This window comes from Ailuropoda melanoleuca, chromosome 19 (genome assembly GCF_002007445.2).
Source record: "Ailuropoda melanoleuca isolate Jingjing chromosome 19, ASM200744v2, whole genome shotgun sequence".
Lineage (NCBI taxonomy): Eukaryota > Metazoa > Chordata > Mammalia > Carnivora > Ursidae > Ailuropoda > Ailuropoda melanoleuca.
The window spans coordinates 4,609,178-4,629,121 of NC_048236.1; the positions used below are offsets into that span (position 1 = coordinate 4,609,178).

Here is a 19,944-nt window from a genome sequence, read left to right on the forward strand (position 1 = left end):
CCATCCACTTTTTACCAAGTATTCCTGAATCACCCAAGCGTTAACAAATCTACTTCATTTGCTAAGTTCTCTTTCTACTAGTAAGTTTAGAGTTACATTCTTCTGCTCCATTAAGCTTCCAATTAAAGGCAGGAACACAATCCCATCTGCCTCTGTCAAAAGACGTGCCCATTTCCCAGCTGGTTTTCTACTGCAAGGGTTGTGTCTGTGTTTCCTGTGACTTTACCTGTACTGCTTACGAATCAGCTTTGGGTGTAAAGGTGATCACTTTTTCCAGTAAAACATGTACTTTGGGCAGAATCACATCGCATTTATCTCCATTCACTGGAACTAGCTGAAGCCGCTCTAGACTTGTGCTGGGCTCTGGTGCTGCCAAAGTCGTTTTTCCTAAGGACAACCAAAGTCGCCAGGTGCCTATAAACTAGGAGCGAAAAGCGCTTGGTGATAGCCAGGGGCCTTTCCGGGACTCGCTGGGTTTCAGAACCCGTGAAGGGCACCCAGCCCGAGGGTGATAGGAAAAGGGCGTGGTGGAAGATAAGAACCGACCTCCTCGAGGTCCAATGCGACCCCACCGAAGCAGCTGTCTCCCGGTAGTACCTGACTCTAACCAATCGCAAAGGGAATTACATTTAACGCGGCTCCGGCAGCCAATCCAATCACACGTCTCAGCCTCCGCCGCCCGCCGGGTCCCAGGCGGCCGGCGGCAGGTTCCGCAGTCGCGCGCGGGGCGGCTGCGCACACTCCAGAGCGCCACCGACAAAACGGTTCGCGGGGAGGTTGGGGCTGTTACCCGCGGCGGGGGCGCCCGCTGTTGCGCAGGCGCCTCAGGAAGGTCTCTGCCTCGCGCGTGTCCCTTCGGGTCGGCCTCGCCCCCAGGACCCACGAGCTCCGGGTTCCGCCAGTGCTGAGTTCCGCGCGCCGGCGCCAGCGGGTGAGTGTGAGTCTCGCGGTGCCGGCCTTCCGGAGGGAAATGCCACCCCCTCCTCGGTCGCCTGGGGCCTTGACACTAGAGGTGGTGACAAACACCCCCCCCACACACACACACACACCCTTCCCCAGCCCCTAGGGCGCTGGCGGGTCGTCCGCGAAGGGTCCTGGAGGCGCCGGGAGAGAGCTGGGCTGGGCGGCGGAGGGTGGTGTGGGGGGGGGGGAAGAGCAGCAGCGGAGGGGCGAAGGTGGGCAGGGGAGACAGCGAGGGGAGGCGGGCGGCGGGGTGGGCGTTTGCGTCTGTCTGAATATTAGATCAGAGTTCATGGCAATTACATAATCAAATTTAAGAACTAATTTCCTAGAAAACCAAACAGCAAAGATAACATTTAAATGCTTTTTATAGGCTGAACACCGTGTTAAGCCCTCGACAAACAATGCTTCCTTTTCTAGGCATAGCAACCCTGTGAGAGAATAGCGTCCCATTATACAGATGAGGAAGTTCAAGCTCTGAGAAGTGAAGAGAGTTCCACATTGTACAGCTGGTGACAGGCAAATTCAGGTTTATACCAGGTCTGACTCCAGAGCGGTTTTGCCTAACCACCAGGTGATCCGCTGGACCTAAGCCTGAAAACTTGCTCAGTGTTGTTAAGAAGTCAGCTGCTCGTTTTAATGTCACGGTTTTCTTTTCTTTCTTCCTTTTTTTCCTCCGGGCTGTTTTAAGGAAATTAAGCTCATTTGAAAGCAAAGAGGAGATATTTTATGTATTTTAGATTAGCTACAAAATGTAATTTGGGAGAAGTTTTGATGAAAACACCAGAAGTATGTGAGGGGTGATTTTACTATGTAGAAAGTAAGATAGTGTAGCTGTTTTGAAGATACTAGAAAATTTTGTGTGCACTCGAAAATGGGAGAATTATTTAGAATGCCAGAATTTTTAGGGCCGAGAAAGCCTTCTAGAGAGTAGGTTTTTTCCCCCCTTAGAACAATAAGAAAATAGTAATCTAGAGGAAATCACCAAAGTTTTCCCATGTCCACAGACAATGCTATTTTATTTTAAAGCTGTATAAAAGTTTATTTTTTTTAAAGATTTTATTTATTTATTTGACAGAGAGAGACAACCAGCGAGAGAGGGAACACAAGCAGGGGGAGTGGGAGAGGAAGAAGCAGGCTCCTAGCAGAGGAGCCTGATGTGGGGCTCGATCCCAGAATGCTGGGATCACGCCCTGAGCAGAAGGCAGACGCTTAAGGACTGTGCCACCCAGGCGCCCCTGTATAAAAGTTTCATTATAAATATTTGTGAAGTCTTTAGACGAGGGCTTTTGTATTACCAAGCAGGTGGCGAGCTAATGGTGACAAATATCTTTCACCATTTCCTGTAACTGCTGCACGCTCCCAGCTTCACTTGGGCTGAGAATGCCTGTGGGAATTGCCTGCCATGCATTCCATCCAGGTAAAAAAGGCATCGCAGACGAGGTAGAGCATGGTTTGTCCCCTGAATTGAAGATGACTACCTACTACTTCTGGCTGCTGTTGGGATATTTGGGTGTGGTCCAGATGAGTCTGCTTTTTTTTTTTCTTCTTTTTCTTCTTCCCTCCGCTATTTTTGTTTGTTTGTTTGTTTGTTTGTTTGAAAAATCACAGGATTTTTTTCAAAGTTTGGTCACATAACAGTTAGTGATTTTGCTTCCTTGAAAACTACTTGAGAACTTTTCACTGGTATTTTGTTTATTGATTAACACCCCCTGTTAGGATGAAACAATGCAGTAGGCATAGATATAGGCACTGCTAATGAACATGATCTGGCAGGAGAAGTTTTGGTAATCATTTGGAGTTTATTACTAGTCTTGTTAACTTGCTGTTACTAGACTTGTAAACTTGTTGGGGACATGAATTAGTAAGTGTAGTAAAGCTACTAAATTGCTTTCTAAGCTTGGCCAGTCACTGGACTTTAGCTCTAGAATATGTAAAAAGGGGTTGGACTAAATTATTTCTAATTATTTTAGGGTTGCACAATAGTAGTATTCTGCCTGTCATAGTACAGACGTTTTGCTAACGTAACAGCTTTGTAACTAGAATGGGTAAAAGGAGACTAAATTTGAGGGCCTGTTCTGTAAGACTGTATGCATCCCCATTTCACAAACACCAAAACTAAGTCTGGGAAAAGTTAGATCTGCTCACAATTGCCCAGTGACTGAATGTGAGTTTAAGTTCTGGGATCGTTCTGATTTCAGTGCCTGTAATCTTTCCGCTCTGTCTGTGCTTCTAAGCCTGGGGACAAGGACCCTAAGAGTGCTAACGCATTCCTGAACCCCAGGATAAATGGCACATGTGTTTGAGCATCGTCTTCGTTCAAGATTTAGGGAAGCGAGATTTTGATTTAAGTGTATTTTGCGAGAGAGTCAGACACAGGTTTTTGTTTTGCTATTGCTTTTGCATTTGGAAGGTATAACCTTTTCATGTTAAGATACCCAAGTCTATTATGGAGTACAAATATCACATAATTTTGGGGGGTAAAATGAGACACCAAAAATGTTTCCTATTTTTTGGCAGGACATTTCAGATCCTTTTAAGATTACAGTTTCATGCCTCTTTTGTTGTTTTTAATATAATGGTTTTATTGAGATGAAATTCACACTCTATCCAGTTCACTCATTTAAAGTATACAGTTTTGTGGAGCCGTGGAACCATCACCACAGTCAATATGAGAACATTTTCATCACCCCCGGAAGCAGATCTTACACCATTGGAATTTACTCCCCATTTCTCCCCAACCTTTCCCTGAGCACTACCAGTATACATCCATCTCTAACAGACTTGCCTGTCTTAGGCATTTCATCTAACGAGTCGTATGGTAAGATCTTTAGTGATTGCCTTCTTCCACTTAGCATAATGCGTCAAGGTTATCCACTTGTAGTATCTGTTAGCACTTCATTCCTTTTTATTGTCCAGTAATATTCCATGGTATGGATAGACCACATTAAATTTGTCCATTTTTCATCACTTGATGGGCATTTGAGTTATTTCCACTTCTTGGCCCTTAAAAATAATGCTGCTGGGAACATTTGTGTACAAGTTTTATTTAGTGTAAGCATCTGTTTTAATTTCTCTTGGACATATACCTAGTAGTTGAATTTCTGGATAATATGGTGGCTCTGTTTTAAGTTTTAAAAAACTGCCAGAATGTTTTCCAGGTGGCTCTCCCATTTTACATTCTCACCAGCACTGTATAAATGTTCCAGTTTTCTTACATCCTTGCTAACTCTTGCTATTGTCGGTCTTTTTGATTCCCTCCATCCTAGTGGGTCTGAAGTGGTATTTCATTGTGGTTTTGATTTGCATTTCCCTGACGATGTTGAACATCTTTTCATGTGCTTACTTGCCACCTGTTTATCTTCGGAGAAATGTCTTTTCAGATCCTTTGCTCATTTTTTAATTGGATTGTTTGACTTTTATTTTTAAGTTCTTACAAGTTTTTATATATTCTAATTTTAAATCACTTGTCAGACGATTTGCAAATATTTTCTTGCATTCTGTGGGTTGTCTTTTCTCTTTCTTCATGGTATCCTTTAAAACATAAAAGTTTTTAGTCTCAATGAAGTCCTATTTATTTGTCACTTGTGCTTTTGGTGATGTACCTAAGAAGGCTTTGCCTAATTCAGGGTCATGAAGATTTCCTCCTATATTTTCTTCTAAGAGTTTTAGTTTTAGCTCTAAATTTTGGTCCATGAGCCATTTGTAGTGAATTTTGGTGTATGGTATGAGATCCGGGGTCCAAATTCATTCTCTGGCATGTGGATATCCAGCTGTCCAGGTGCCATTTGTTGAATTGGTTTGGCACCCCGCTGTTCTTAGAGATAACTGTTGAAAAAGGTTTGGACATACTATGATATTCCATTTGTAGTAATTCCTCAAAGGGCTTAGTGTTAAAAACAAGGCTTTACGGTGTATGGCTCTCAAGCACAGCATTACAAAGGAGTTTTGGTTTTATAGAACAGAGTTCATTCACCCTTGTCTTTGTTCTTTCAGGATGACAGCCTGATTCATTACTTTGATTATTTATGCCCCTATTGTGAGTATGACTGATTTGGAAAGTGTAAAGCCCTCATCCCCTGATACATGGCACATATATACATTTTTGTGGTATTATCTTAGTTATATTAGATATGTATTGAGTGATTAAAAAAAATAATAACCTAAAAGAGTGTTTGGGCAAGACTTCTTGTCAGGAGGTAACTTCAGGATGTTTGGGAATGCAGACTATTACTGAAGAGCTGTTATAGGTCACCCAGATAAATGCCTGTTATCTCTTACAAGACTTTGAAGTACATTTGGGCAGATGGTGATGGTGAAATATGGTAAAAGGAAAGTACGGTTGGCAGTGATTTCTGTAACTATTTCACGGTCATGTGCCTGTGGGTTGGGCCTGGACACTGCAGGGGCCTGACTGCCCGGCTCAAGTGTTTGTATAGGCAGGGGGACTCTTTGAGCATTGTTTTTTAGAGTGTTGTGAACAGAGCGACACCCAGGAAGATGAAGTTGGGAGCAGGTATTAGGTGAGAAAGGGGAGGTGAATGAGGTGGGACGGTCAGTTAAGAGACAGAAGCGCCTCCTGTTTAAGGGCTTTTAGAAGTATGGCAGCAGTAGAGACGGAAAGGATGGGGAGCTGTTCCAAATGCACGTTCTGGCCTCTAGTCTAGCCTGAGCCAGAATTTCCTAGGTGTAGGGACTGGGCTGCTGCCCACGCAACAGGCTCCCGTCGGTGATGTTTCTGCCTACTGTGCTGTAGTGGATGCTATGCAAGTAGGATTGACGAGGCTGGCACGGACGGGTTCTCAGGGCAGCTCTGGTGTGAGAGCGGGAAGCTGTTCTGCAGGCTGGGGAACTAAGGAAAGGAGAAGGATTTGGAGGTGCGGAGAAGGCGTTCAGTTTGACATATATGCGGCTTGACTTGCCCGCAGAATAGTTTGTGCAGTGGGATTGGCGGGAGTGTAAACGGGTTCCTGAGGGAAAGAGCCAGGGCAGTACCTAGAGGCAGTGTTTAAAAACGAGATCGGTGAGTATCCTTAAGCTGCGATACCACCTCTTGGCTGTCTCCGCCGCTCGTGCTGGAAGCAGGTATTTGTGCACGGGAAGGCGGCCGGAGTGAGCGCGGAACAGCGGGTGCGCTCAGTCCCTGCGTTCCCGCAGAACCGCGTGGCCCCGCGCACGTTCTCGGCTGCTGGAGCCCGGGGGCCGCCTGCGTACGTTGTCGCGTGACCGACTGGTACCGAGTGAGCAGAGCGCCGCCGCCGCCCCGATGCTCGAGAGCTGCCATTGCGGAGCCGTGGCCAGGCCGTCCGAGCCGTGTGTCTCTGTGCCGCACGGCCCCGCGCCTCTCCCCGGTGGAGAGCTCATGCGGTGGCGTCACTGCGTCCCGCTTGGGTCTCATGGGCGGCACCGCGACGGATGGTGCGTGCGGCCACCCTGAAGGCAGCCCGTCGCAGCTTGAGATGGTAGACTTCTCAGACCCAGAGAGCCTCCCAGACAAGATGCTGTGCCTTTGGTCTTCCCATTTTGAAGTTCCTGGTTCTGAGACGGTCCCAGCTTCAGTCAACAGGCGTTTGAATGACGCGCGCGCACAGACCATCTAGCTGGTATGTTTGAAGGAAGGAAAGTCTCTGCCTTCGGGTAATTTAGTTAGAAGGAAAGAACGCGCAGTAAATGGCTCATGAACGTAATCATCACGTCAGTTAGCTCGCCGCCGCCTCGGCCTGGGACCTCGAGGTGCACGCCCCCGCGGCCATACCTGGGGTCTTCCTATGCTGACCTAATGAGTCCCCTCTCCTCACTCGGACTGCAGCCTCAGAACCTCTAGGCCAGAGGCTTCTCTACCTCACTCTCTTTATCAGTGTGAGCTCAGGTGCTGCAGTTCAGATTTTGGTCACTCCCTACCCGGGATCTTTAACTTCCTTCCTTGCACTTGAGTTTCTCAGAGAGTCTCGAGTGCAGGCACCATCAGCTGCTTATTCTGTTCAGGCCCGTGCCAGGGCCTCTGAAATGCAGAGAAAACCAGTCAACAGTGTCACTAAAAATTCATGACACCTGCTGTCAGCTTGGACCACCCGTCCTACTGTTGCCCTGCACTCTCTCCCATTCTCCATATTGGCCATTTCAGACATTCTCTACGTTTCTCAAGCCCTCGAACCTTTTACCGTCCTACTCCCTCTCAATAATTGCCTCTACCTTTTGCAGCACAGAGAATGCAGCTCCCTTTATCTCCAGCGCTCAGACCTGTTAGCTTACCTAGCTTTAGCTCCTCCTCTCCTGTTAGACTGGAAGAGATACCCTGTCCAACTGAAGGGAGTCATCCTGCCTAAATCACCTATCCTGTTTTCTGCAGGACCAAAGATGATAGAGACTGCAGGCAGGGAGATTTATTATGGGAAAGCTGTTTTTGTCGTTAGTGGATTGTCAAATAAATAAATAAATAAATAATAAATAAATAAATAAATAAATAAATAAATAAATAAATAAATAAATAAAATGAAAAATCAGAGAGCTCTGAGCCGGGGGTATTAAGTAGAATAATTATGTCCTTGATAGTAAAGAGGAAGTTTAAGGGATATGGTGAAGTTCATTTCAACAGCTGTTGGATTTCTTCAGAAGTCACTGTGGCAGCCAGGTACCTATTGGCTCTGTCAACCTCCTATAAATTCTGGGAATGTATAAATTGAGGTGGGATCTTTTTCTCAGGTAGTATTTATTTCTTACTCCCCTTTTTCATGCCGGTATCTTCAGTAGGAACTGGTGGTGAGTCAGCATGCTAGAATTTCCACCACCTATGTCTGTGGCTTAAAAGGAGCATGGTTACCAGTCATTAAACTAGAAAAATAGTCTCCCTTTCTGGAGCCTCTGAAGGCCTGGTATTATTTCTCTTTTGTGCAAAAGGATCATTTTTCTTTCTTCATCTGTTCTTATTAAGTTTTTTTTTTTTAAGATTTTATTTTTAAGTAATCTCTACACCCAACATGGGCACGAACTTACACCCTGAGATCAAGAGTTGCTTGCTGCCCTGACAGAGCCAGCCAGGCACCCCTCTTCTTATTAAGTCTTTAGAGTAATTTCTGCTACTGCAGAAAAGCAGGCAACCAAACAGGAGTATATCTGGGGAGTATAAAAATGGCCCATACCCCCTTCAGAGCATGAAGGATGGGGCAGGATGTGTATAAATAGGAAATTGGACAAGTAAAGATAGTTTTTTCCCCCCAATTTTAGCTTTATTCAGTTATCTTTCAGTAAATGATGTTACTTAATTTTAAGTTGATATAAAACTGGTATATAAAAAGTTGATAAATTTTGCTTCTTTTCTCCCAATGGCTAAACTTCTGAAACTTAATCCAAATCTACCACTTATGAACTGTGTTTTTATATTTTAGGAACCCTGATTGCTCTCCTTCAACACATTCATTATGAAGTTATTAGTAATACTTTTATTTTCTGGACTTACAACTGTATGTGGAGGTAACTCTTCCCATAGCCTGCCACCCAAGTTACTTCTGGTGTCCTTTGATGGTTTCAGAGCTGACTATCTACAGAACTATGAATTTCCTCATCTCCAGAATTTTATCAAAGAAGGAGTCCTGGTAGAGCATGTTAAAAATGTTTTTATCACAAAGACATTTCCAAACCACTACAGTATTGTGACAGGCTTGTATGAAGAAAGCCATGGCATCGTGGCTAATTCCATGTATGATGTAATCACAAAGAAACATTTTTCTGACTTTGATGACAAGGATCCTTTTTGGTGGAATGAGGCAGTACCTATTTGGGTGACCAATCAGCTTCAGAAGAACAGATCGAGTGCCGCTGCTATGTGGCCTGGTACTGACGTACCCATTCACAATACCACACCTTCCTATTTTATGAATTATAGCTCTTCAGTGTCATTTGAGGAGAGACTAAATAATATTACCACGTGGCTGATGAATTCGAACCCACCAGTTACCTTTGCAACACTCTACTGGGAAGAACCAGATGCAAGTGGCCACAAATATGGACCCGAAGATAAAGAAAACATGTACAGAGTGTTGAAAGAAGTAGATAACCTTATTGGTGAGCTAGTCCACAAACTCAAGGTGCTAGGATTGTGGGAAAATCTCAACGTGATCATTACAAGCGATCATGGGATGACCCAGTGCTCTAAGGACAGACTGATAAACTTGGATCTCTGCATTGATCGTTCAAGCTACACTCTTATAGATTTGACTCCAGTTGCTGCTATACTTCCCAAAATAAGTAAGTAACCTTTTAGCTGAGGGATATTTGAAGGGAGCAATTGAATGAGGAGGGAGGGTTTTGTAAAAGAATGCAGTTCTGCCTTTTGTAGTTCAGCACCATATATTCTTACTCGGAGTGGGATTATATATTTTTCCCCTTAATTGACAAGTCTTTAAGCAGTTAGCCTAAGGTTCGTGTTCAATGAGATTACTTCGTTGCTTTTTGATATATTTCTTAATTATTCACACTAATGGAAACAGGAAATTTTTATCCTTAAAAAATATCTTGGATTTTTGTGTGAGATGTACTGTTTATCTGTTGATCTTAGAATTAGTAATTAGGAGCAATATGTAATTAGTTTATATTTACTTAGGAAGCTATATGTGAAAATGTCCCCTTTTATGTAAAAGTCCACCAGAGAGAATCACAAAATGAAAAAAGAGATACGTGAATGCTTGGAAAGATGGGTACTTGTGCGTGTGTGTGTGTCCAATAAGGTCACATAATTATCGCTTTGTTTTTTAAGAATTAAAAGTGATTTAATAGATGACATTGTGCAGGATTTATTTCCAGTTATTCTAGGTATAAGTATTTTTTTTTCCTTATCAGCCAATCATGACTTTTTTCCTTTACCGTTTCCTTTTTCTTCCAGATACAACAGAGGTTTATAACAAACTGAAAGTCTGTAACCCTCACATGAATGTTTATCTCAAAGAAGATATTCCTGCCAGATTTCATTACCAACATAATGATCGAATTCAGCCTGTTATTTTGGTTGCTGATGAAGGGTGGACAATTGTGTTAAATAAATCATTACCAAAATGTAAGTATTTAGGATATTTCTGTTGTGTTCTGGGGATAAATCATACATTGTGCCATTGTTCTGTTAACAGGGTACTTTGATTTAGAGATATTAACACTGTGTAATCAGTTCACTTTTTGACTGGATAATTCTCAGGTTTTCATTCAGTAGCAATTTATAACCACAGTTTTACCTGTAGATGAGGAGGGTGGGTGACCTTAAGGGCAAAGGTGTAGTTTTACTTCCTTACCCACACTGCAGTTACTGTCAGTAACTTTCAAGTAACTTTCAACTTTCAGTAACTTTCAAGTTCTCTTGATTTGTAGAAAATGAGAAGTAAAGAAACAAAGTACAAGGGGAGAGATTTGATAGTTCAAATGCTTTTTAAATTTTATGTGTTAAAAAACATTGTCTAGGGGCGCCTGGGTGGCGCAGTCGTTAAGCGTCTGCCTTCGGCTCAGGGCGTGATCCCGGCGTTGTGGGATCGAGCCCCACATCAGGCTCCTCCACTAGGAGCCTGCTACTTCCTCTCCTACTCCCCCTGCTTGTGTTCCCTCTCTCGCTGGCTGTCTCTGTCAAATAAATAAATAAAATATTTAAAAAAAAAAAAAAAAAAAAAAAAAAAAAATTTTAAAAAAAAAAAAAAAAAAAAAAAAAAAACATTGTCTAACCCAAAGTCTTTCCCCAGTGATGAAATCATTTACCTGAGTGTTAGTAGCTGTTTGGAACACTGGGCAAACAGCAGAAGAGGTGTATCAAAACCTCTCGTAAAGCCGAGGAGATATAGAGGGGGGTTACAGGTCTCCCCTGAGCCGAAGCTTATTGCTCCATATGTTAATTCAATTTGAGTACTTTGAAAAAACAAAAGAAAACTGGTTTTGTAGTCTGTAGCAGGAGTCAGAACACTTTTTCTATAAAAGGCCAGATAGTAAATATGTTAGGCTTTATTGGCCAGCTGGTTTCTGTATCACTGAATTCTGCCTGTGTAGTGGAAAAGCAGCAGTGGACATTATGTAAACAAAGTGATGCGGGCTGTTGAAATGAAACTTTGTTTACAGAAACAGGTGGAGGGTTGAATTTGGCCAGGGGCTATCGTGTGCAGATCCCTGATCAATATAGCAAATCAGAGGCTTCAGACAAGGATAAGACTAAAGGTTAATGGAATTTGTATGTTTCATACTTTTATACTCACTGTTGAAAACTGAGAAAACACAGAAAAGTTTAGAAAAGAGAAAATACCAATACAGAGGTATGGAGTTTCCCCCTTCTAAACTTTTTCTAGTACATATACATGTATTTTTACATTATTGAAATCGTAAAGTCTATATAAAGTATTGTTATTATGTTGATCACATTCATTATTTCTATTATGAAATTCCAGACATGAAATTAAAGAATAATATAACACAAACTGATACACTCACCACTCAGCACTTGTACTGCATATGAAAACAGGAGCTTATCAGTGCAACAGGCATACACTAAAAGGGAATATTTGCCAAAATAGAGCTAAAAACCGAGAATCTGGTATTGGGGCTCTGTCCGGGACTGTCATGTTTTTCTGTGAGTTCAATTTGGAGTTTTAGAGGTTCGTGAACTGGTTAGACTTCACACTGAATACAGGAAGCCCTTCTGTAACATTCTCACTTGGCCCTCCAGAGGTCGAGGTCTCCGTTCACTGTCAATAAACCAGGAGTATATCACGTAATCTTACTTCTTATCACAGGAGCAGGTGATGTAGGTAAGGCTGCAGATGTGCTTCTTCCCCTTTCGCTGGTTTTACTCAGCTCTGCTCTCCCCAGGTATTCAGGACCCTCAGCCCGGCCGCTCTCCTCCAGGCACTTGTGCTGTTTGTGTGCGCGCAGTGCTGGAAATTGACGGGTGAAATGAGTGGGGCTGGCCCTGAAAGATAGGTGCATCAGGTTGAGAAATAGTTTTAAAGCCTCGGGTCATGACCACTTGGGAAAGGGACGTATGTGTGAAATAGGGGACATGGCTGAGTTGGAAAAAACAAAGTTTTCTTTCTGGCCCCCGTCTGGTCCAACTGATGCAGAATTTTAATGGATGGGAATTACACTGGCAAGAATCAGTATATTTACACTAGAATCAAGTTATTTTGTAATAGAAAGATCAGTGTTTCTTTTAGGAACTAACATAATTTTGTTCTTTTCTCAGTAGGTGACCATGGTTATGATAACTCTTTGTCTAGTATGCATCCGTTTCTAGCTGCCCACGGCCCAGCATTTCACAAAGGCTACAAACACAGCACAATCAACAGTGTGGATATTTATCCAATGATGTGCCACATCCTGGGATTACAACCACATCCCAATAATGGAACCTTTGGTCATACTAAGTGTTTGTTAGTTGACCAGTGGTGCATTAATCTCCCGGAAGCCATTGGAATTGTTATCGGTGCGCTCTTGGTCTTAACCACGCTAACATGCCTCATTATAATCATGCAGAATAGACTGTCTGTACCCCGTCCGTTTTCCCGACTCCAGCTGCAAGAAGATGATGACGATCCTTTAATTGAGTAACATGTGCTGGAGTTGATACAGCATCTTTGATTAGTCACGATACCAAGGATACCCTCATGAAATGTGTTCTAAAGATGAAAAATATACCTTGAAAGACAAAGAACTTAGACCAAGCATGCTAGAATTACTTTGTTTTCCTTGTGCTTTGTCTTGGTGCATCAGCTAATACAAAAAGCCCTGACCATAGTAAAAATTGCTAGTCAATCGTTAGTGAACACCAACTATTTCTCTAACTAGAAACTTTTTTTAAGAAAAATATTGCCTCTGCCTTTTTTTTCCCCAATGAAGATTGACACATTTTTAAATAAAAATATATCAAAATTTAGTAGGCATGCTTTTCTAATAAATATTTATATTTATATCTGAAACAACAGAAATCTTTATGCAATTAGTGGATTTTGTGTAACAGGAAGGAAAAGTTTTCTATATTTTTATATTTAATAACTTTAATATTAGAGTTTATATCCCAAGTAAACCTGTGACGTAGGTGATGGTTAATAAAATCGGTTAACCAGGCAGAACAGAGCTAGCATATGAAGAAATTATTTTAAGAAAAGCTATTATAAAAAATACAACAAAGACTGTGTGATACAAAGCTTGAGTCTTCACCATTGTGTCTTTGTTAAGATTCCTAAACTGTCGAAGCCAGGAAAGATATCTTTTGAAGACTGTTGCTAATAAGAAATTAAGAAAATGGGAAGAATTGCTTTTCTGTATCTGTGCTTAACACCGATGTGTAAATTATTTGTGTGTGTGTGTGTGTGTGTGTGAATGTGTTTGTGCATATGAGTGTGCAGACTTCCTGTGACTGACCGAGGAGGTCAGAGGCGGCTGGTCTGTGGGCTGACTTCCACATTCCCACGGAACGTGGCTCTCAGCAAAGGGTATATTTGCACTTCATATTTGTTTACTTTGTTATGACTCAAAGTCATAACTGAAGAAAGTTCCTTAGTTTTTCTTACTGTGTTTTACTTTCTCATGTTGTTTATTGTAGCCAGAGGTATCCAAGTGCTATAAAAAAATTTATGACCTGGATAGGAATCTGGCTTCAATTAGGTCAGAATGAGGAAGAGAGATTATGATATCTACCTTTGGGACATTATGCCTTACTTTTTAGGCAATAGAGTAGTTAAATTTAAAATGGAATTTGGTATCTTTTGATCTTTCCCACTCTTCATATGTTAAGTGGCAGAATATAAGTGTTAACATTCCGTAGCCCAAGCGCCGCCTCTGCTTTTTCTCCAGTGTTTGGTTCACGGAAATAATTACTGTGCTCTGATTTTTTTAAACATTCATGTTCAGAGCTAAGGATTTATTGTGAAGAACTGCCATCCGACCTTTGCCAGGTGGTACTTTCTAGTAATCAAAAGTAAGATGCAGCAACTGTGCTGTGACAGACTAGATTGTATCTGTTAAAGGAAAAATGGGGTTCAAGAACCATCCAGCAAGACCTGAGGCAAGCAATTAATAGTGTGATATTTGAGGTTTTGACAATATAAAATAAACTAGGTAACTGTTCTACAGGTAAAAAAATTATCTGCAATAAATATGCAGCCCAGTTAAATGTTGATTATCTGTGATGGTAAAGAAAACAGTGCCAGTCATCAAACATATAATTCATCCTGTTTAGTCACTGCTAATTTTGCGATCCGATGATTCAGTACCTATTTTTTGGGGGGTTCTTGAGAAGCATTTCTACAGCTGCATAAATAGTTCATGCTATTGGTCATAAGTTGACTGTATTAATAACAACATAGTAAATAAATGAGATAAAACCAATAGGGTTAGTTTTGCTTTTTGACAAATTTTATTTCATTTTTTTCCTCACATAAAAGTTACCCTAGAGGTTAATAGTTTTTCTGAACAAAACAATAGAAAAATGTCTTTCTGTTTCAATTTCCATTAAAAAAAAAAAAAAGACAGTCACATGTAACACAGTGGACACCTTTTTTTTTTTAAAGATTTTATTTTTTATTTATTCGACAGAGATAGAGACAGCCAGCGAGAGAGGGAACACAAGCAGGGGGAGCGGGATAGGAAGAAGCAGGCTCATAGCGGAGGAGCCTGATGTGGGGCTCAATCCCATAAAGCCGGGATCATGCCCTGAGCTGAAGGCAGGCGCTTAACCGCTGTGCCACCCAGGCGCCCCACAGTGGACACTTTTTGAAGTACCTAAAATAGTAGCTGGGTATTTTATACTGGTTCAGTAGAGCTTGGTGCTCGCAGTGCTGTTTTGGTGATTGCATTGGTTTGCTTGGTGGTTATGAGTTTCAGAAATACGTAGCATCTAGCCTGTGAGTGGATTTCATATGGGATGGAAAAGGAAGGGATGTCCCATCAATGTCTTAACCTTTTGAACAAGACATTTACCTATTTGTCTTGTCTTTCATTCCATTCTCAAAATATTAACTTTAATTAAAATTGTAAATTTTTTTGTATATATGCTGATGGGACAAAACAGTATTTATTTAATCAAAGAGATGTTTATATGTTATTATTCTGAATTTTATGTTAATTCATTTGTATCTTTAAAAAATTATCACTGTTAAAGCCAACGACTCCTCTCCACTGAGAATCTTTTAGAGAAGCCAGCCTTTCACTTTAAGGTTTTGGTGTGTATTTTGTTGAATAATTGGCTAATATCCTGACATGTTTTCTGGGTGATAGAAAGTATTTGGCTCCAGGAAACATTTGCTGTTTATGACAACAACAGTCAAAGGTAATAGGAAAACTTATTGAGTGTTTTTTTGTTAATTCAGTGAGTGAATTCAGAGTAAGTGCATTTAGTTATAAAGGACAGTTCTGTTATTAATGTGCAAGTTCTTCTGGTAAACAGCAATAGAATTCTAATATAAATTATTTCAATGCTGTGTACTGTATAGGTTTCGTGTTATTGTGTCACTAAGCTTGGTATAAGAATTTAAATTCTCGGAACATTAAAAGATTAAAAATGCCTTTGCCTTGTTCTTGGGTGTCTTCCTTTCTTGTCTGTATCTGGTAAGCTTTAAGGATGATGGCATTTAATTCCTTTTATTTGGAGGGTTTTATTTCATTGTGAAGACATAAAGTTATAAATGAAGGACAAAGATGGAAAGTATGTATTTTATTGTCACTTCTTAAAATAGTGTGTAAATAAAATCACATGAGTATGCTTTAAAGAAATCTGTATGTAGTGCCTTAAGTTGAAGTAAAATATATTTTGACTATATTGTCTGAATTCATAGTTAATGATTTTGCTTATGATTAAAACATTTTATGTGAATAAAATCTACCAAAACACTTTTACTGTAATTATTAAATATAGAATGTAATGTTATTTTTTTGTCGCCCTGCAAAATACACTTACTGTGATAGATGTTGACATGACCCAATAATACTGCAAAAATCCATGTAGGCATTCATTACAGATTTTTTAAAAACCAGGATCAAGTATAAAACATTGAACCAAATTTTTAAGACAGTGTATACATACACAATTTACATGAGGACATCATTGCAAAGAAGACCAAGATAAATTTTGCAGAGCTTCCAGAACTATCATTTATTGGTGTACAGAAGGGAAGAAGTTTGAAAAAGCAGGTTACAAAACTCTAGAGGTAAGGGAGGATTATAGCATTTAAACTGTTTCGTAAGTAGCCGTACTAATTGAGTAGAGATTCAACAAAATAGAGCAGTGTGATCAACGCATTTCCTGTATTCATACTCACTGAACGCTGCTAGGAACTGTGGGAGAAAACAAAAAAAAGGTACTTCCTTTACTCTGAAGAGAGCTCTGTAACATCTCCAAAGTGGTAAAACTCGATACCAACCAATTACTTACGTCTGCTCATGGTTTGACTTGCTGCTGAGATCTTTGCATACAGAGCCGTTTTCCAGGCCGAGTGCTTCTCAAGTTTGGATGCTAGCTTCACCTCTTGCCCCAACCTCCCACTTCCTTGGTACCTGTTCTTGGGTATCATTAATCCTCCCCCCTTCCCCCAGTACACACACACACACACACACACACACACACACACACACACACACACACCCTCTCTCTCTCTCTGGCTCAGAGAATCTGTGAGAATCCAAATGAGCCTGTTGGGTCCTGTTGAGTTAGGCTGCAGAGGAGTGGTTTGCTCTTTGGCATAAACCCTTCGGATTTTCATTTTTCATTGTTCTGTAAAAATGTTCTCCTTTACTTGAATGGTTTAGTTCACATTTTTCAAGAAAAATAGATATTAAAGCAAAAAACCCCCCACAAACATGCTGATCATAATACGTGGTGTGTCTAGTTCCACGTCCTCATGGATGTGCGTGTGCAGGTAGTGGCTGGTGTTGAAACTGCTCGGTTCTGTGACTCATGTCTCATGGCCACATGACCTGGCAAAGGCAGAGTCTTACCCAAAAATCAAGCGAAACTGCCAGGCAGGCGTTCTATTTTTCCACATATCTTTTACCTCCTTGACTGCAGAAACCTGTCGATAAACTACCTAGTGAGCTCCTCCGTTGACGTGCTAGAATGATGGTTTATAGATGTCTGCAGTTCACACTGCCCTCCTGTAGTGAAGATCTGAATTGCCAGGGACCCAATCTGCATGCTTTTCTCTTGCCTACTTCACTTTCACGGGGCGGGGGTGTGGAAAGGATCAATAGAACTTAACCCCAAAGCAAATCCAGACAACCCCACTATACAGACATTATAAAATGGTTCCTATTGCGCAGACCCAGACCCAGACCCAGTACTACTGACTTACACATTGTTCAAATTTTCCACTGAAGAGATACTTACACAAAATTTTTGTGAAGCCTTTTTTTTTTTTTTAATAGTATATGTTCTGTTTTCAGTAAAGTGGTGGCGGATGAACTCAAACCAACCCTCTTGCTGAGGACTAGAAAATCTGGACAAAGTATAAAAGACCTGTGTTAAAGGCATTAAGAAGTTACCACGAAAGTGAGGGATCAAGAGGCCACAATTCAGAAGGGGGAAGCGTATAAAAGGGAGCCCGTGATGGCATCCGTAAATTCTGGAAGCCAACATAATCAAAAAAGGGGTGGAGGTGTGGAAGAGAAAACAGGAATGTAAAAAAAGAAAACATTTAAAAATCTGAATAGCCTATTTTCTACTGTTTGGCACAAATAAGTTTGAAAATACAGATGAAATGGATAATTTCCTAGGAAAAAAATGAACAAAATTTATTTCAGTAGAGAAAGGAAACTAAGACTAATTTCTGAATTAGAGATTGGGCAAATTATAAACTATCATACAAGAGTCCACACCCCAAAAGCCAATAATCTTTTTTAGTGCCTCTTCATTAGGTTTGATTATCAATGTTCCATTTGCCTCATAAAACATGTTTTAGAAAAAAATATGTGGGTTTTTGAGGTGACTACACCATGGATATCAAACCTGATAAAAGACCCCAAAAATGAAATTGTAGGCCAATATAGCATAAGGGGGGGGGAGCAAAATGGAAAATCAACCATATCAATAACTAAATGTAAATAAGGTTCAGATTAAATGGCAAAGATTGTCATATTGGATGAAAAAACAAGAGCCAGCTGATTGTAGTTTATTCTTTAAACACAAAGGCAGATTGAAAGTAAAAGAATGGAAAATGATGTACCTTGCAAACTAACCTTGAGAAGCCTGGAGTAAAGTTGTCTTCAAGACAAGAATTTCCAGAGAGAGAGAAGGACATTGCACAATGATAAAAGGACCAATATATCAAGAATACAACAACTCTAAGTGTTCATACCTAAAAGCAGAGCTTAAAGTTCATGAATCAAAAAGTAATGGAACTCAAGAAAGACTCCATCAACATAATTGGCAAGTTCAGCACTCCTCTCTTAAGTAATTGATACAACAAGTAGACCAAGAAAAAACTCAGTAAGGATGTGGAAGACTGAGTGTGATAGCAACCACATTCACTTACAGGATGTGTGGGGATTACAGTCCCCACCTCAGAAGACATATTCTTCTCAAGAGCACACACAATTATCACCAAGATAGATCATATGCAAGACAATAAAACTAGTTTCATAAATAATCTCCAAGGACAGCAACCTTACAAAGTATGTTTTCTGATCACAATGGAATTAAAATAGATTCAATAACAATAAGATCTAGAGAAGCCTCAGGTATTTCTCTATTAAACAGTACACTTTTTTTTTTAAGATTTTATTTATTTATTTGACAGAGAGAGAGACAGCCAGCGAGAGAGGGAACACAAGCAGGGGGAGTGGGAGAGGAAGAAGCAGGCTCACAGCAGAGGAGCCTGATGTGGGGATCGATCCCAGAGCTCTGGGATCACGCCCTGAGCCAAAGGCAGACGCTTAAGGACTGCGCCACCCAGGCACCCCTAAACAATACACTTCTAAATGGCATACCAAATTCTATAGAATGCAGCTAATGCAGTGTTTAGATGGAAATTTATAACCTCGAATGCTTGTCTTGGAGAGAAAGAAAGATTCAATATCAATGATTTAAGCTCCCACTTTAGAAAGCTAGTAAAATGAAGGAAATAATCCAAAGTGAGTGAAAGAAAGGAAACAATAAAAATAAAATCAGAATCAATGAAATAAAAAAGACAAATATTAATAAAGCCAAATTTTGGTATTGTGTTAATAAAATTGATAAATCCTTAGCAAGATCAAGAAAAGAAAAAGGGAGATAACACAAATTTAGCAAGATCAGTAATAAAAGAGGGGCCGTCACTTACAGATCCTACACTTACCAAGAGGACATCAAGAGAATATTATGGCAATAAGTTTGACAATTTAGGTAAAATGACATTCCTTGAAAAATACAACTTAACCAAAACGGATACAAAATCAAATAGAAAATCTTAATAGCCTTATTTCTGTCTATCACAAAAACTAATTTGTCATCAAAAATGTCCCCACAGGGAAAACTCCAAGTCTAGGTGGTTTCGCTGATTAGTTGTATCACACATTCAAGGAGGAAATGATTTCAGCCAAACTCTTACAGAAAATAGAGAGGAAAGGAACATAACGTCCAACCTGGTGTATGAGGCCAGTATGACAGCGGTACCAAACTCTGACAAAGATGTTTAAAGAAAACCATAGAACAATATCTCTGTGAAAAGAAATTCTTTAACAAAACACGTCATTGAGTTTAGCAGTATTCTAGAAGGATAATGCACATGAGTGGGATTTATCCCGGAAGAGCAGTGTTAGTTTGATATTCGAAAATCAGTGTTATCCCCTATATTAATAAGGAAAACAAGATCATGTCAATAAATGTGGAGAAAGCATTTGCCAAGGGCACCCGGGTGGCTCAGTCGTTAAGCGTCTGCCCTGGGCTCAGGTCATGATCCCAGCGTTCTGGGATCCAGCCCCGCATCGGGCTCCCTGCTCAGCGGGAAGCCTGCTTCTCCCTCTCCCTCTGCCCCTGCTTGCGTTCCCTCTCTCGCT

At 40.8% G+C, this 19,944-nt stretch overlaps 1 protein-coding gene across 2 annotated transcripts; it reads left to right on the plus strand.

Annotated features, from left to right (window-relative positions):
• Positions 1 to 684: 684 nt before the first annotated feature.
• ENPP4 (ectonucleotide pyrophosphatase/phosphodiesterase 4) lies at positions 685 to 14,446 on the plus strand. Of its 2 annotated transcripts, none has more exons than XM_002925627.4 (4): positions 685 to 931; positions 8,346 to 9,204; positions 9,839 to 10,009; positions 12,164 to 14,446. In XM_002925627.4, the coding sequence occupies exons 2-4, from the start codon at positions 8,379 to 8,381 to the stop codon at positions 12,526 to 12,528; spliced, it is 1,362 nt and encodes a 453-aa protein (XP_002925673.1). In that variant the 5' UTR covers positions 685 to 931; positions 8,346 to 8,378; the 3' UTR covers positions 12,529 to 14,446. The 2 variants fall into 2 exon arrangements, with proteins under 2 accessions (XP_002925673.1, XP_034503878.1); XM_034647987.1 differs by lacking the exon at positions 685 to 931 and adding an exon at positions 4,498 to 6,563.
• The last annotated feature ends 5,498 nt before the right edge of the window (positions 14,447 to 19,944 follow it).

Excerpts from the sequence above, each read along its gene's own strand:
- ENPP4 (XM_002925627.4), top strand. The coding sequence starts at position 8,379 with ATGAAGTTATTAGTAATACTTTTATTTTCTGGACTTACAACTGTATGT. Across the intron at positions 9,205-9,838 it reads TGCTATACTTCCCAAAATAA|ATACAACAGAGGTTTATAAC; the intron begins GTAAGTAACCTT and ends TTTTTCTTCCAG. Across the intron at positions 10,010-12,163 it reads AAATAAATCATTACCAAAAT|TAGGTGACCATGGTTATGAT; the intron begins GTAAGTATTTAG and ends TTCTTTTCTCAG.